This window comes from Agelaius tricolor, unplaced genomic scaffold, assembly GCF_023055355.1.
Source record: "Agelaius tricolor isolate 1412-34295 unplaced genomic scaffold, bAgeTri1.0.p SCAF_11, whole genome shotgun sequence".
NCBI classification, from domain to species: Eukaryota; Metazoa; Chordata; class Aves; order Passeriformes; family Icteridae; genus Agelaius; species Agelaius tricolor.
This window is the reverse complement of record NW_027269271.1, coordinates 4969466-4985619: the sequence shown is the minus strand read 5'-3', so window position 1 is coordinate 4985619 and position 16154 is coordinate 4969466. Positions and strand designations below refer to the sequence as shown.

General features: G+C 38.6%; 1 protein-coding gene across 7 annotated transcripts in view; it reads left to right on the top strand.

The window, feature by feature from the left end:
- The window catches only part of RABGAP1L (RAB GTPase activating protein 1 like), a 233879-nt gene that overhangs the window by 33259 nt on the left and 184466 nt on the right, over positions 1 to 16154 (top strand). For all 7 annotated transcript variants that reach the window (XM_071435913.1, XM_071435920.1, XM_071435918.1 and 4 more), the window contains 2 exons: positions 4101 to 4245; positions 16037 to 16130. In XM_071435913.1, the coding sequence (XP_071292014.1) occupies positions 4101 to 4245; positions 16037 to 16130 (239 nt within the window). The remainder of the gene's footprint in view (positions 1 to 4100; positions 4246 to 16036; positions 16131 to 16154) is intronic.

The window sequence follows — 16154 nt, the reverse complement described above, 5'->3', positions numbered from 1 at the left end:
CACTGACATAATTTGTGAAAAATACCTTTGCCAGGGTTTTTCTCCTGAGAAGCAGAGAGGCCTCAGAAACAAAATGTAAACAGTGATTATCTGCTGCTGTGGAATGTGGCAGGTGCATCTTTGATTGGTCTCATGTGAATTGTTTCTACTTGATGACCAATCAGGGTCCAGCTGTGTCAGACTCTCTGCTCAATCACAAGATTTTATCATCATTCTTTTCTAGCCTTCTGATGTCTCCTTTCTCTTTCTTTAGTGTAGTTTTAGTAATCGTTTTCTTTTAATATAATATATATCATAAAATAATAAATCAGCCTTCTGAAACATGGAATCAAGATTCTCATCTCTTCCCTCATCCTGGGGACCCTCAAACACCACCACAGTCTCATATGTCCTAATTTGGCCTTTATAAAAGTTAGTGTGGCACTTGCTCCTCAGCAGCTTGTTTCTTTGCACTGTTTATTTCAGGGATGCTCTAATGCATAAGGATTAAGTAGCATGTGTATGGTTTCAGTGCTTTTGTGTCATGGTTTAACCCCAGCTAGCAAGGCCCACACAGCCACTCACTCACTCCCCCATGGTGGGATGGAGGAGAGAATCAGCAGAGTAAAAGTGAGAAAACTCGTGGGTTGAGATGGAGACAGTTCAGTAGGGAAAGCAAAAGCCATGTGCTCAAGCAAAGCAAAACAGGGAATTCATTCACCACTTCCCATGGGCAGGCAGGTGCTCAGCCATCCCCTGGGGAAAAGTGTAACACTGGCTTGGGAAGACAGATGCCATCACTCCAAACATCCCCCCCTTCTTCCTGTTCACCCTCACTTTACGTGCCAGGCATGATGCCATATGGTCTGGAGCATCCCTTGGGTCAGTTGGGGTTAGCTGTGCTGGCTGTGTCCCCTCCCAGCTTTCTGTGCACCTCAAGCCCTTTTGCTGGTGGGGTGGCATAAAGAGCAGCAAAGGGCCTGACTCTGTGTCAGCAGCTGTGGGGCAGGAGCTGAAACTCCCCTGTGTTATCAACACCATTTCCAGCAGAAGCCCAAAGCAGCCACTGTGAAGGAAATAACTCTACCCCAGCCAAACCCAGCACACTTTGTAAAGTGAATTGTAATGAGTCGTAAGCCTTTGGTTTTGTGGGTTTCAACTATTTTGAACCTGCCTATTGAGTTCTCTTTAATTCTCTACAATCTCTAAAGCAAGCCCACTTGACTGGTAGAACTGGCAAATGGCTCTGTAATTGTTCATTGTAAAATCAAAGGGCTGCTGACATTTGCAATATGAGGGCAGATGGCTGTAAGAATGTGGCCTGTTAAAGACAAAGGAACCTGATGCTGAGCTTTAAGAGAGTGAGGCTGGTATGATTGTAGCTCAAGTCCCTTCTGGTTTTGGCACTGGCTGAGTACATACAAGAGTACATCTGCCCATTCACTGTCAATGATGTGTACCTGCATCCTCCTGCAGCCACTGCTCACCTGCTTTCTCCACAGACTGATGTCTTGGTATTAGCTCCAAAAGTGAAGAGCAGAGGCCGGGTTGCACCACTGTTCCAATGCCCACAGCACATGATCTTTGACTAATGGAACCAAAGAACGATTATTTAATTTTACTGAGCCTAATGGGACTGTTTGAGTTGCCATCTTTTTGTGGAGCACAGCAATAGGTCTGAAAAAACCAAGCTGTATTGATGTTACATGGGAAAATTGCTGCTGTGTTTAACACTTAGGGTGTAAATAAATCTCAAGCAATGTTGTTTCTGTATTTCTTCTAGAGATTAGCATAGCAACTTGAAATTTAAGGAAATCTGAGAAAGCTGGCTGTTGCATGCAAATAAGAATATCTGCATTTGGACATTAAAGAAAATACATTTTAAAGTATTCTGTTCTCAGTTGTTTGATATTTATCTTTTATCAGTTCAGCTTGCCTTTTAAATCCCTTGCAACTGTACCATTTTTAATGGGGTAATATGGGTGCTTTCTTTTTCTCACCCCTTATAATGTGACAAACATACACGTCTCCCTTCCCAGAAGAAACACGTGCATTTCTTCTTGCTGCAAAATTCAAAGTCTGTTGTGCAGATCTTTGAAAAAGGAATATTTTTAGTCCTAGTGATCCTTCTGCAAGATGAGGTCCTGGCTGTGTTTGCCAGGATCTCTTTGGGTGACTTGATACAAATCTTTATTTCACCAATTCTCAGTTGCATTGCAGTAGCTGTTCCTGCCAACACCTTTGAAAGATCCTGTACCTCAGGGCTCTGTTACTCCTTGAGAAATAACTCTGCAGATGGCAGTGGGATCAGCCATTTGGGAACTTCTTGGGAAAGCAGTTGAGCATTAAGTAGATTGTAAAAAAAAAAAAATCATAACCCTTCTGAGGAAGGATTCAGGCACATTTAATAGCCTGAACTGAGACGGGTAAGGTATGCTCAGGTATAAAGAATTCTAAAAGGTGTCAGAAATGCAGGTTAATGTGTCATTTAGGATTGTTCTTTTTAGCTGTCTTACTGTATTGCTCATGCAAGTTTTCATTGTTAGAACATGGTGCTTGGAATGGTGGGTTTGTGCTTCAGAGAAAACCAATAGATAATTTTTTTACATTTGATACAGGTGGCTCTTGCAGTTAACCAGAACATGTGCAAAGAGCTGAAGACTTGTAATAATTTTAACATGCAGCAAAACCCACAGTATCTCATGCTTTACTCTCTCAAAAATAACAGCTATAGATACCCATGCTTAATAACATTAATGCTATCAATACTTGATTGATTTAACGAAGTACTTTGTAATTACTCAATAATGGTGTTATGTGAGAATAAAACAGGGATAACAGCTCTGATGTTACCCTGCTTAATTTTTACAGAATTCAGGCTATTTATACCTACACCCTAAAATTCATTAAACTGACTTGATGAGAAATTGAGTCAGCAAACTGGCTGATAATTGGAGCCTCTGCTTTAAGAGAAGTGGGTCTCAATTATTAATCTAAAATAAATGAGGAAAGGTTTCTCACTATAAAATAACTTATATTGTGTCAGTAAAACAATCCCTGTTTAAGCTGCTCATCTGCATCATTTCACCAGCTGGTTGAAATTGCAAGTGTTGGTCAGTAGTTTGTGTATATCTCCTGTGCAGGTATTGTAGAGCCTTTCAAATTTATCATATTTGTTTTCCAAACAAGTTGAGCGTACTCTAACTGGAACTGTGTTCTTTTCCATGGCTAATTTGATGATTTTAGTATGATCCAATAATTACCTTATTTTAATGGATTAGACAAGATGCACAAAGAAAAAAATAGCACAACATTTTGGACTGCTTTATTTAATACCATCATTAGTTTGCAGTTATATACAATTCTCTAAAAATATAGTTATCACTGCATATCACTGAAAAATAACTGTGTTCATAACTGTAACTCAAAGGAAAAACAAATCCTCTTTTTATTTTAAAACTTGCAACTGCTTAAGCTGTAGTTAACTGACTTCTTTTTCATAAGAAAGTCACAGAACTGTGGGGTGGTGTGGGTTCACAGGGACCTTCAAGATCACCTAGTTCCAGACCCCCTGCCATGGGACTCCATTACATTTCTCATTGGAAGGAGTGTATTTTAAATTGTGTTCTGCTGAAGAAAGATACATTTTCCTGGTTTTTAGTGAGTAAAGGAGCTTTCCACAATTTAAGGCTTTTCAGAAGGGTGAGGTTTTGTTTTTTCTGTAGTTTGCTCTTTACCTACAAAAAAACCTCTGAGCATTACTTTTTCCCCCCTCAGGCATTCAGTTCCTGTTTCACTTACTCCAATATCTTTCCTCTTTGTTCTCTCCTCTTTTCTGTAGCTGAGATTTCTTTGACTTAATCTCATTATAGCTGTTTAAATTGGTAAGTTTTTTTAATCATTGTTCTGAACAACACTCAAAATGGTTGTCAAGAGGCAGCTTTGGAAATAATGCAGTTTTATCTATATTTTTACCTGTAAAACTGAGAGAAACAGAACTTTCAGATACTGCCATCTATTTGTGCCAAGGCAAAGAAATCTGAGGCAATCCTGACCAAACTATTGTTTAGCCTTTCATAGCCCTATTTTTCAACCTAATACATACCCCTATTTTCATTTAGTCTGAAGGAAAAAGCCATACAAGTGCTGGAGATGCAATTTATGAAGTTGTCAGCCTGCAAAGAGAATCTGCCAGAGAGGAAGAATTAGTCACCCCAACAAGTGGAGGAGGGCCTATGTCATCCCAGGAGGATGAGGCAGAAGAAGGTAAGGATAAATCAGCACTTACAGTTTCCATGGATGGTATACTATTATATTTCTGCTGTTAATTTACTCAATTAATTCTTGATACAACTGTTTTAGACAAAAAAAAAATCACCACTGTTTTTCTATTAGGAGTAATAGTATTTTTGCCAAGCCATTGTTTGGATGTCTTCAATAGCAGCAGCAGATGATGTGTGTCCATCTTTGTGTGCTTCCAAATGCATTGCTGAGGCACCTGTGCTCTGCCAGCAGGTTAGAAAAATGCTTTTCCAAGGTGTTTTCTTCTGGTCAGAAGTCATTTGCCTTGAATGTGCTGTGCTACTGAAGAGGACAGCAGGAAATTAGGCTTGAAATGGCAGGTTTTAAATGCCTGTTTTTAAGGAAAACAAAAAAAAAATACAACCCTCAGACTCACATGGGGAATTTCCTTATCCCCTAACTGCTTAACATGTGATTTAGTTTCCCTCACTTACATCTAGGGTTTATTAAAACATCTCCTGGTTCAGTTGGGGATTGCTGCAGTTCATGGATCCAGTGTATTTGCCTGCCCCTTCCAAAGCTAACATACCTCTGTGTATTTCCCCCTGGTGGGAATTTTGGGTTTTTTTCCCCTCTTGATGGGTAGAATTTTTTGGTTTTTGACTGTTTGAAGGCCCTTGACCTACTCTTGTCTCTTTGTGCTCTGAGGATTAGCCCATAGCATTCAGAATAGGCTTTCCCTGTGCCATTTTTGATCTGAATGTCTGACCTACCAGGAATTGTGATTGTTTTACCAAGTTCTTCTTCAGATCTCTGTCACTGTTCTGTCAATACTGTAAAAAGTCTCACTCACTACTGTGGAAAAATTCTTCCTTGATTCTTACTTATTGGTAAGTGTTGGATTCTAGCTTGTGCAATATGAGTCAGAACCCTGGGATTAACAGAGGCTGGAGCAGGCAGGTGTGGTTATTCTCACAAGCCAAACCCCTCCACATATCCCAGGTGACACCAAGCTTGCAAAAACCCCACAGTCAGGTGCTGCTCTTTGAACTTTGATCTGATTCCTGAAGGGGAGGGGAATAGGCACAGATCAGCTATGTCAGTCCCCCCTTTGTATCAAGTACCACTTGTGAATGGTACAAATGCTATTTTCTCCAAAGGATTTCTTCTCTTTCATTGGTGTTTGGGATTGCTTCACTGGTCACAGCAAGAATTAGTTCCGATTTGGCCTTTGGAACTTGTGGATCAGTGTAGTGTAATTCAGCTGTTGGTGATTTTCCTTGCTGGATGTGTGAGTTGGAGAGTCAAATTGATCTGAGACTTGTTTGATAGGGTTTAAATAATGGAATAATTATTTTTTCAATATGGCTGTTATTGGGAAGAATGCAGCTGTTCCAGAATGTGGTGAATGCAGCACAATTAGGAATAACATGGCTACTGTCCTCTTGGTACTATTACAGAATGGCTTTATCTTATTGCAGAGAACAAGTATTCCACTGGAGTATGAACCTAAGTTAACTTTGGTTTAGTTCTCTAATGCTAGTTTCCATATTTTAAATGTAGATTACTTCCTAAGAGAAGACATTAAAAATATGATGTGCCTCTGTTCTCATGGAAACCACATTTAGAGTTCTGTGCTGAGAAGTTCTTTATCCTGGAGGATATGCAGGTTCAATGAGTCATTTGCAGTTTTTCTAAATAAATCTCTTCATTCTTTTTTTTTTTTTTTTCAGGGTACTAATTATGATGATGGAAAAAAACCCCTTGAGTTTACAATGTCTTGTCTTGGCCTTGGAAGAAGGCTTTTTCTTTTTCAATGTTAAGTGTGATAGCTACCTGGCTATATGGGTTCTTTTCTTCTCCCTTTTTTAATTTTTTTTTTTTTGCTTTTTCTTGTATGCCCACAGAATATTCTTTAATTGATTTCAAAACCTCTACATGTTGCATTTTTCTTGTATAAGAATGCATTATTTGATTCCTGTGTACTCTGCATGCACACAGATCACTGGGATGTCTTGTGCCATGAGTATATGAATAAAGATGCTCATAAAAAAGAAGGCATTTTCCAATATTCTTTTCTTTTTGTTGTAATGAAAGGCCAAACATGGTACCTGCCAATAATGATTTTAAATAATCTATACTAAAGTTAGGCCTAATGTCTTTGAACAAGTGCTTGTAGAAAATGGAGCTCATATACTCTCTAAATAGCATTCTTAGCTTTTAATACTTTTTCACATTTTAGCTTGATTTTTCATGTGAATAGCTCTATAAAAAAAATAAAGACCTTTGCTAAGACTGTGAAGTTGTTACTTAGAGATATTTCAACCTCACTTTTGTTTTTTAATTACTAATATTCTAACAGATATTTCTGGCAATCCAATCACTTATGGTCCCTTGCTTTGGAGGTGATAATTTAAAAAATAATTTTAATAATCTCTTGTCAAAACCTAAGATGTAAAGTGCACCCCTTAATAAAAAGCTTTCTATTAAACTTGAAATATAATTTTTAAAAGATTCAAATGTATAATTAGGAAATTTCTGGAAAGGTTTCAAATACAGTGGATTTAAGTATCAGCTTTTATTAATATGCAGAAAACTTCACTGTTAACCTTAAGTAGAACCTTGTAAGCAGGTGCAGAGCACAGTTGGTGAACTCCTTTTTCTCCTTTCTGGAGCATTAAGGAAGGAGAGAGCATGCCTAGAATGGATGGTGTGGATGCTGCAGTATTGAAAAAAGCAAAGCTCAGAGAGCATTTTAGTGTAGCATTGTTCTGCAGAGGATGAAGTGGCTGGCTGCACTTGTGAGCTTAAGGATTGGGGGAAATAGCTTTCCAGCAGAAGCATTTAAAGGAGGATGTAGTCCCAGGAATAAATAACAAAGGGAGAAAGGGATGAATAGGTTGGCTGCTTTTAGCAGCAGGGCTTGCTTAGACCATGTGTGAAATGCTGACCTTCCTTTTGGTCTAATACTTGAATTATTAGATTTTTTAATAATGAAACTTGACATTTCAGAATACTAAATAACTCCATTTGAGTTTCTTCTGGAGTCAGGATAAAGTTGGAAGGTTAAGGATGACTGTAAGCAGGAGAAGTTCTGTTCAAAACCAGAAAATACTCTTTAAGCTGCTTATTACTGAGTTGAAGCTACTTTTGCTGAAGCTGTCTGTGGTCCCTGGTGTCTGGTTAGGAGCTCTTGTTCCCATCTGTGAGTTGGCTGCAGAGTAAGCACAGAATGTTCAGCAGATAACCTGAAACAGGTAAAAGATGACTTGCCTACCAAAAAGCTTCTAAACATGAGCTATGGAGTGCTTCTGGAACATTCTCAGATGACTCCCAGGAACACAGAACTGTTTCCATTTGTGGTTTGTTTGCTAAGGAAAAAAAAAACAACTGAAGGAAGTAAAAGTTTTATCTTCCTACTCCTGTTAGCTGTCTGAACACTAAGAACAAAAAGAGACAATAGAAAAATGAACTTCAGGTGTGGAAGCTCAGTGTGGAAATGGTAGGATTTGACATTGAAAATAGACATGAAAGAATAAGGGACCCTGAAAGTTTCAGAAAAGCTCTGGGGGTGTTGTGCTGGTCACACAGAAAGGTGTGTGCAGGAGGGGAGAGGTGAGCAATACTGAGTGATCAGAGGTGATCAGCCAGAGGCAGTCAAAATGTGTGTCAGGTGTTGTGGGAGGGTAGAGGCTTTTTCAGTACTCAGGAAGGCAAAGGAGTAGAGGAGGTGATGTTTTAGGAGTGAATAGAACTACTGAGTATTTAGTGATAAAATAGGGGTTATGATGTGAACAAATGAGGGTGATTGTGTGAGAAAAATTACATGACTAGCGTTGAAATAGTCAACTCTGCATTTTAATCCCAATTAAAAATAGCTTTGTGTACTTCACAGGAACTGTTTGTTATATTAATCCAACACGGAGTAAAGTTGGGTCCTAAAGAAGATCAGTTAAATCTGTCTTGGAGTCTTTTTGCTATCTCCATAAAAATGAACTAATATGTCATAAATCCTAAATTCATGAGGCCATTTGGCCAGTAGCTATCTCCAGACAAAACCCCTTTCTGCAGTTCCACAAGGGAAGAGTTTTAAAATATAGACACTACTAAGAATAGCATCCAAATGAAAAGAAAATATTCCTGACAAGCCTGATGTCATTTTATGGACTCTGTCTGTAAAATAATCCAAAATGGATTATTTTTACACCTTACAAGTTCAAAAATCATAAAATAAACGCACTCAGTTGACTTCTGGAGCTATCATTGTGCTGCTAGGAGGAATGTGATCATGTGATACTTTCCTAAATAAATATAAAAATACTGAGTGTGGAGGACTTGTTATTTTTAATATGGTGGCAGTTGATAGTTACAGTTGTATTTAGATTTGTTCATGCAAGTGTGGCCTTTGTGTTACAAGGTGAGTGTTTGAAATGTTTTGAACTTGAAGCGCTTCTGTGGGCTGCAGAAGTATTTAATTAAATTGCAAGGTTATAAATTAAAAGGAAAATTGGGGATTTTTAAGGTTTTTTTTCTGTTCCAGGAAGTGGAACACACCCAAGGAGTGTGACTTACCCTGAGCTCTTTTATCCCTCTTTTCTTCCCCAGTGTCCACTTGACACTCCTGCACAGTATGTGTGGGAGCACTGTGGGTAGGAATGTTTTCTTTGATAAAATCTCTTCCTCACACTTCCTTTGTGAGGTTCAAGGCAACAGATAATTCCCTAATTCTGGCCTGTGGTTCATGAATGCTCCAGGGAAATCTGTTGATGTCTTTGGTTTATTTTTGCAGAATGCTAGAAAAAGATATTCTCAAATAAAGGTAGGTTTCAGCTCTGTGGGATCATAGTGACTTCTGTTTCTTGGATCTCAGGCTCTCTGTTTTTTTATAACTTTCATAAAATCTCTTCAGATTGTGGTACAAAATAGACACAAAATGAGCATAAATTGGTGTTTTCATCTTGTCTGGAAGCAATTGCAGATTATTTTGAATAATTTGGATGCTTTATTCATTAGTGGCTGTCTTTCCTTGTCTGTCTGTAATCAGTTTGAAAAAGGATTTGCAATCCTGCTGGCTTATTAGGAATCCAAATTCCCTATTGCTAAAGGATCTCCTCAGGTTTTTCAGACATCAGTTTTGGGTGGCCTCAAGCTGCCACTGTTTAGGTAATTGCACATTCATATAATTAAAAAATGTATAAAGATTATTAAAAGGACTGGTTTCAACCAACAGTTCCCCTAACCTCAGTGTGAGATTCTTTTTTTTTTTAGTATTGATCATTAGCTTTCTGGTATTTTTTGAGTGTAACTGCTGTCTAATCTAAGGAATACTGCCTTAAATGCCAGGCAACACAACTTCTGAGTGTTTCTAACACTGATACTTCTTTCTCATTGATTATATCAAAGATGGGAGCAGATTCTAATCTGCAAATTGATAAATTACTAATGCATTGCCCTAGAGTTGTGACAACACCTCCAATTTTATTTCCTTGCCTGTTCCCTGAGATGTCAGGGATCAGACAGCACAGTACATGTGGAACATGTTTGTGTTTACAAGACTACCTCCACTATGCAGCATTTAGTTGGCTTTGTCATCTGTGTGGGAGCAAAACTACTGAACTGAAGCAATAATTCTCCTGCACTTTCTTTTATTCAGCTTTAAGCATTTGTACGTCAAATTTAGAGATGTCACGGTGGCTCAATTTTATGTGCAATACATGAGGGGAGGATCATCTCTTGGATGCCCAGTTAAGGTTTATTTTTGGGACATTTAAAAATAATTGTCATTTCATATGACAGTGATGCAGGGCCTGTGTTGAAAGTACATGACATAGAACAAAGTGTTTTAAAGGTAGGGCGTATCAGATATATATGAGGATATAAGATAGGGCTTGAAATGCAGAATTTGTTGTATTAAAAAGAAAAATGTCATTTTGGCTGTCCATTGCACCAACAGGACAGTTGGTTGTGTTTTGGGAGATTTTTGCACAGTCTTTAACGTGTGAAAACAGTGCATTATGATGTGCAGTGAGGGAAAGGCAGAGGTCATCCAGCTGCATGCTGTGCCACCCTTTCTGTGTTTATCGAATACAGGGTTTGGGATTATTCAGATTTTGTGTTACATAAAGAAGCAATTAAATCTGCAGCCTTTTGCAAGGTAATCAAAATTTTGTGATGTGTCAGCTTTAGGTTTCATTTGACTGATTCTAAGTGAAAAATGTGTATCGTACAACTCATAAAAAGGAAAGAAAATCAAAACACTGGTTTTTTTTCTAATACTGGTTTGCTTTTACTGAAAAATTCTGTTACCTTTATTTTCTGGTTTTGTTCTCTTTACATGTACTTCAGTAGTTGCCAAATGAATTTTTCAAGTTAGTTACGTAACTAACGTAAGCAGAAAGTTTTTTGTGAGCAGAATTCAATGCAAGTTCAGATTCATTAATCTGTGGTTTTTTGCTCTTGACTATTTCTCTTCCCTCTAGATAAGAGACTGTACTGAGGATTGTCATTTCATAAATCAGTTATTTGGAAGGCATTTGAAAATCCTTCTGTGTTCATTAGAATATTTTGTAATGCACTAAAAGTTGGACATTTCTGAAAATCTGCCTTATTTAATACAAGAATGACTTTCGTGACTTAAACTTTATTTCACTCTCATCCTCCCTGGCAGAACTATAGTTCATGCTCTATAATTCCCTGTTACCTTATAAATGAAAATTTGCTCTTTTTGTGGCCTTTCTCACGATGCTCTTTTATCTTGCATGTATGGAAAGGTTCCATGTCAATAACACTATGTCTTGTGCTCTGATAACATGCTGCCAACTTCAGCTCCTCCCTCAGGTTTGTTCTTCTCTTACTTAAAAATCAAACTGTTCATATTTGAATTATTCCAATTCTGTTCCCACCTATCTTGGAGACCTGACTTCCTTCTCCTTCAGACTGCTCCAGCTATATTATTTTTCAGTTCCACCTACTCTTTTTATTTCACATGTAACCGCTTCTAAATTAAAACACGTTAAATATCCTTTTTTTTCCTTCACATCAGTGCTCAAATCTCACCTGTTCATTTTTTAATCTGCTTTATTCATGCTTTTCTACACATTTTGAGGTACTTCACTTACTTACTTCTATGTTCAGTGTCTCCAAAGCAACTCTGTAGTTTTCCTCCTTTTTTCTGTTTTTGTTAACTGAAAAGGGAGTTTGACTTCTGAAATATTGTCTTTATTTCAGATGAACTAGTAGAATTTCCTGAAGAAGAACTTGAACCACTCAGAAAAGCTGCTCTATAGCTATATAATTGGTGTAAAATATGGTTGAGGGGAGTATTGTTTAAAGCCAAATTCTGAAGTGTGATGCAAAAAAATGGCCCACTGAAAAAAACAAGCATCCTAAACCAACCAAACAAAAAAACCCTTTCACTGTAAAACTGGGAAGATGAATAATGAAATTCAAGCACATTAAATATCTCCATTTTTGTTGGTATGAGTCCTTCACCAGAATTTATTTCCTCATGCCAAAAATGGGAAAGCCAATAAACAAAGTTGAGGCTGCTAATCCCTGATGAGAAAGAGGAATGTCTTTGACTCTGCTCTGGGTTAGTTTCCCATAGTATTTTTTACAGTCTTTCCCTAACCTTTAATACTACTCTGAGTACTGGGGTTACCCTCTGAGCATGACCTCTGTTTCTTACACTGGACTACCAAAGTAAGAGATGGGAAAGAAGAGGCCAAGCTTTTGTGTTCCTCTATGTATGGTTTTTTTCCTGTGGGGTATTTGCTTATGCTAGTTATTGTGTGTGTAATTCTTCTGGTTTGAACACTGGATGCCTCAGGATTTTGTTTGAACATCTCTCAAGAAAAAAATACAGACTGGAGGAGAAAACGGGAAATGAGCAGAAGTGTGGAAATAAGTAGAGTGTTCTAGAGAAGAAAAATAAAGGTTAAGGTTTTGGGGGTTTTTTATGAGATGTGCTGAAATTGTTTGGGAGGGAAGAGAAAGTAATTGGCATAAATTGCAGGGTAGAAAAAAATTAGGTTTGAGCTGAGTCAAAAGAGCAGTAAAATCCTTGGAATGAACTGACAAAATTATGTATATCCATAGACTGCTAATCTACTGTTCTGGGAGGCTTCCATCATGTGTAACAGTGGCTTGGGAAGATAAATGGCTTCCTTCTTGTTTTACATGCTGAGCATTGTGTCCTATGGTCTGGAGCATCCCTTGGGTCAGTTGGGGTCATCTGCTGCAGCTGTGTCCCCTCCCAAATTCCTGTGCAGCCCCACCCTTTTGGTGCTCCCAGCCAAACCCAGCAGAGCTCTCACTCAGGTCCTGGAGGCACCTGATCTAACCAGAGCTTGGAGTGGATCAGGCTGCCTGATTTCCAGAGGTCCCTTCCAGCCCAGAATATTATTCCATGCTCATTCCATACAGAACAGTGCTTGCTGTGGGAGTAAGATCCTTCAGGCTTGCTTAGAAAAGGCTCTAAATTCAGGGAATTGATTCATGAGGCATGACCTTTTTGTGAGTTTTGTGAATCATGATGCAATGCAAAGCAAAACAGAAAACCTTTGAGGCTTACTGTGTGTACACACATTCACAACCCCAAGGTTTGCTCCCTTGAGGTGTCTTCCATTGTCCACCTGCTCTGACCAAGTTGATTGCCCAGCTGATGGCTCTGAGAGGTCAGGGTAAGTACAGGAGGAAGGAGAAATACACAGAACATTTAGAAAAAGGGATCTGTGGCTTTCCCAGCAGAGTAAGGGTGGATTAAATTATGCTTTGGCAAATTCTGCTGCCTTATAGATGCTATGGAACATGGAAAAAAACAGTGTAGAAATGCTCAGAGAAAAACACCTAAATATCCCTCCCATGACATCTTTTATTTCTTAGCTTATACCTTAATGCTTTAAGAGGTTAGAATATGTAAATACTCTTTAGAATGGAAACAAAGTAGAGGTTTTTAAGACTGTTTATTCTCTTCCCTTTGCCCTGTTCTATTTTGAAGTTTGACATTAGCGTCTTTTGAAAGCGAGCATATGGCATTTCTAATTAAGGCCTGAGATTTTCTGACTTATAACTGAATAATACATTTCAAACAGTGCCAAGCCTTCCAGATGAAAGACTTTTCTAGCTGAAGCACTGGAGTGTATGTGCTGTGTAACACTGGTCTCCTTTAGAATTTGGAAGGATTTTGCTGGGAATACCAGCTCAGTGAGAAATCCAGGGGTTTGTTACTGTAGGCTGATGTCAGTATTCCTTGGCAAGCTCAGGTTTGGATCCAGTAAGAGCTACTGGGCTTTGTTGCTCACAGCATTCAGTGGAGCTGCATTTTGAAACGTTTTGGTCTGCTGGGGGATTTTAGTCATCTTGATCAGATTTCATTCCAGGCTGCAGGGTTTGTTTGTGTGTATTTTCAGCGTTAACTCTTGTGGAGATGTGCTGGGGTTCTTCAGTCTCTCCAAAGAAAGTCTAATCTCTTCCTTTCAGCATTTGGTGCCAAAATTTCTTCCTTTACTTTGAATACATAAAACCTTTCTGTAATTGTGGTTTGTGGTAAATTCCTGATGTGAGCTGGGTTTCTTGACTTTTCTTAATACATACCAGTATCATTATGTCTCTGAATGCCAAATGGACTCCTCTCAGAGGTTTCCTCCATTGTTTTTTTTCTTCTTTCCATGGGAAGTAGAAGGGACTGCACTTATTGTTGGTCCCTCTGACACAGTTGTGCAATTCAAGAGAGGAGAGAATTAAACAAATATAATGCATTTAGTTCCTTTTTTTTTTGTTTGTTATTGCTGTGTCTGTGTGATAAGTGAGGAAATTGGCCTTTACCCTATTTTTGGTAATTTTAAGGGGGAAGCTGAGTCTTCAAATACATTTTTTCCCTCAGGATACAATTGATTCCTTTGGTTACTGAGAAACCTGTCACTGTGATAGAAAATTTTAATTAAAATTATAAACTTGGGGGTTTTAGATCTTATTTCCATCTTTAGGTCTAGTGAATGCATGCAAAAGATTGGGAAAGCTTAAAATCAAGGTTTTTTTTAGATTTGTGATGCAGGTGGGTGCTTATTTTGTTTGGATTATTTTAAATTATTTTTAATTAATTACATTTAATGTAACGGGAAAGTATTTGAATGGAGGTTGGACTGGTATTTGGGAACTGTAAAGCTGTGCAAACAGGTTCCAAGCTGAAGCCTTTCACCAGTGTAGTGTTCATTTTGAAACACAGTGATTTCTGATATGCTTCTCTCAGGGCAACATTTTTGCTGTTAATTGTCCTTGAAATCCACTATTTGCTGTCTTTGTCCTCACAGCTCACTGTCAAATTCAAGCACTGATATTTTATTAATGACTTGTATTTGACAACTGCTAAGAATATAAATTAGAAATCTGTAATTGAAGTGAGAATGATAAAGATGAAGAGTTAACAGGGTAATTGCACAAGTACTGAAGATCTTCTACCTGAACTATGTTGTCAACATGAAGCTCAAGTGTTTAATGCCCCTGAGGGAATTCAGGGTATTAGATCAGCAACAAGATGTGACAGAGCAGTGTGGAAGAGAATATTGAAGGGATTTGGGGGGCAGATGTAGCTTTGGTTCTTTTTTTGTTGCATTTTAATTTCTGGAGAGAGTTCAGATCATAGGGAAGAGCAACCTTGGAGCCCTCTAACATCAAAGTGTCCATGGATTCAGCAGCCTCTGAAGGTGACAGAGAAGCTGTGGCTGCCCCATCCCTGGAAATGTTCTAGGCTGCACTGGACAGGGTTTGGAGCAACCTGGGCTGGTGGAAGGTGTCCCTGTCCATGGCAGGGGGTTGGGACTGGATGGGCTTTAAGGACCCTTCCAAGGCAAACTGTTCTGGGGTTCTGTGATGATGCTAAGAAGGGCTGTGGCTGTGTCTCTTTTTGTGTTTCCTGCTAAAGACACTGAAAGCTGGAGCCTCTCAGCATCTGGTGTTGAAGTTGCACTTGTTTACTTCTTATCAGTATTTCACTCGGATAAAACTGGAAAAAATCCAAATACCTGCAAGACCATATTTGCCTGAGGACCTGCCATATGGAGTTGGACTGTCCAGCTTACTGTGGGACACTTGGAATTCCTAATGAAAACTTGGATTGGATGGTTTTTTTGAGCATGCTGTTCCCAGGCCCACATGATCCCTTCTGGGTTTGGGTGTTAGTCATATAGTAGCATATATCCCTCCCCTAAGTGTTTAATTCTTAATAATAATGAGCTTTCATTTGAAGCAATCTTCTCTGTTCCATGTACTATGGCCTTTCATGTCACAGTCTTGGGTTTTTTTCTGCTCATCCGTGAGCTTACTTGAGTAGAAAAAATGCTTTTGTGGCTCCGAGGAGGCTTCCTGAGCTCAGGGTACCCAGGACAGCCCAAGGGATGTGATGGAACAAAGTAGCATTATCTACTATGCTTTAGCAGAGACTTTCCTCTATGTGAAGTCTGGAGTGTGACTTTTAGGTAACACTGTCAAATTTCATTAAATGGAGACTTGACAGCCTTGAAGCTTTTCTCACATAATGCTTTTCTAGGTCTCAGTCCTTTCTCTGGTAACACTGCTGCGAATTATTCCCTAGTTCTGTTCTTTTAAACTTGATGGTAACTTCATTAATACACTTGTTTGGTGAAGTCTGCTAAACATTCTTTATGATTCCATTCAAATTTTGTATCTTTTTATGCTTTTAAAACTGATAGATGAGAAAAATTGTCTGAGACTTGTACGTATGTATGTCTAGTGTCTGTGCTCTTGGGTAAACCTATGCATGCTTTTGTTTTCTTGTTTTTTTTCTTTATTTTTACAGAGAGTGATAATGAACTCTCCAGTGGCACTGGTGATGTGTCAAAGGATTGTCCTGAGAAGATTTTGTATTCCTGGGGAGAGTTACTGGGGAGATGGTAATGCTTAATTTCTTACATTAG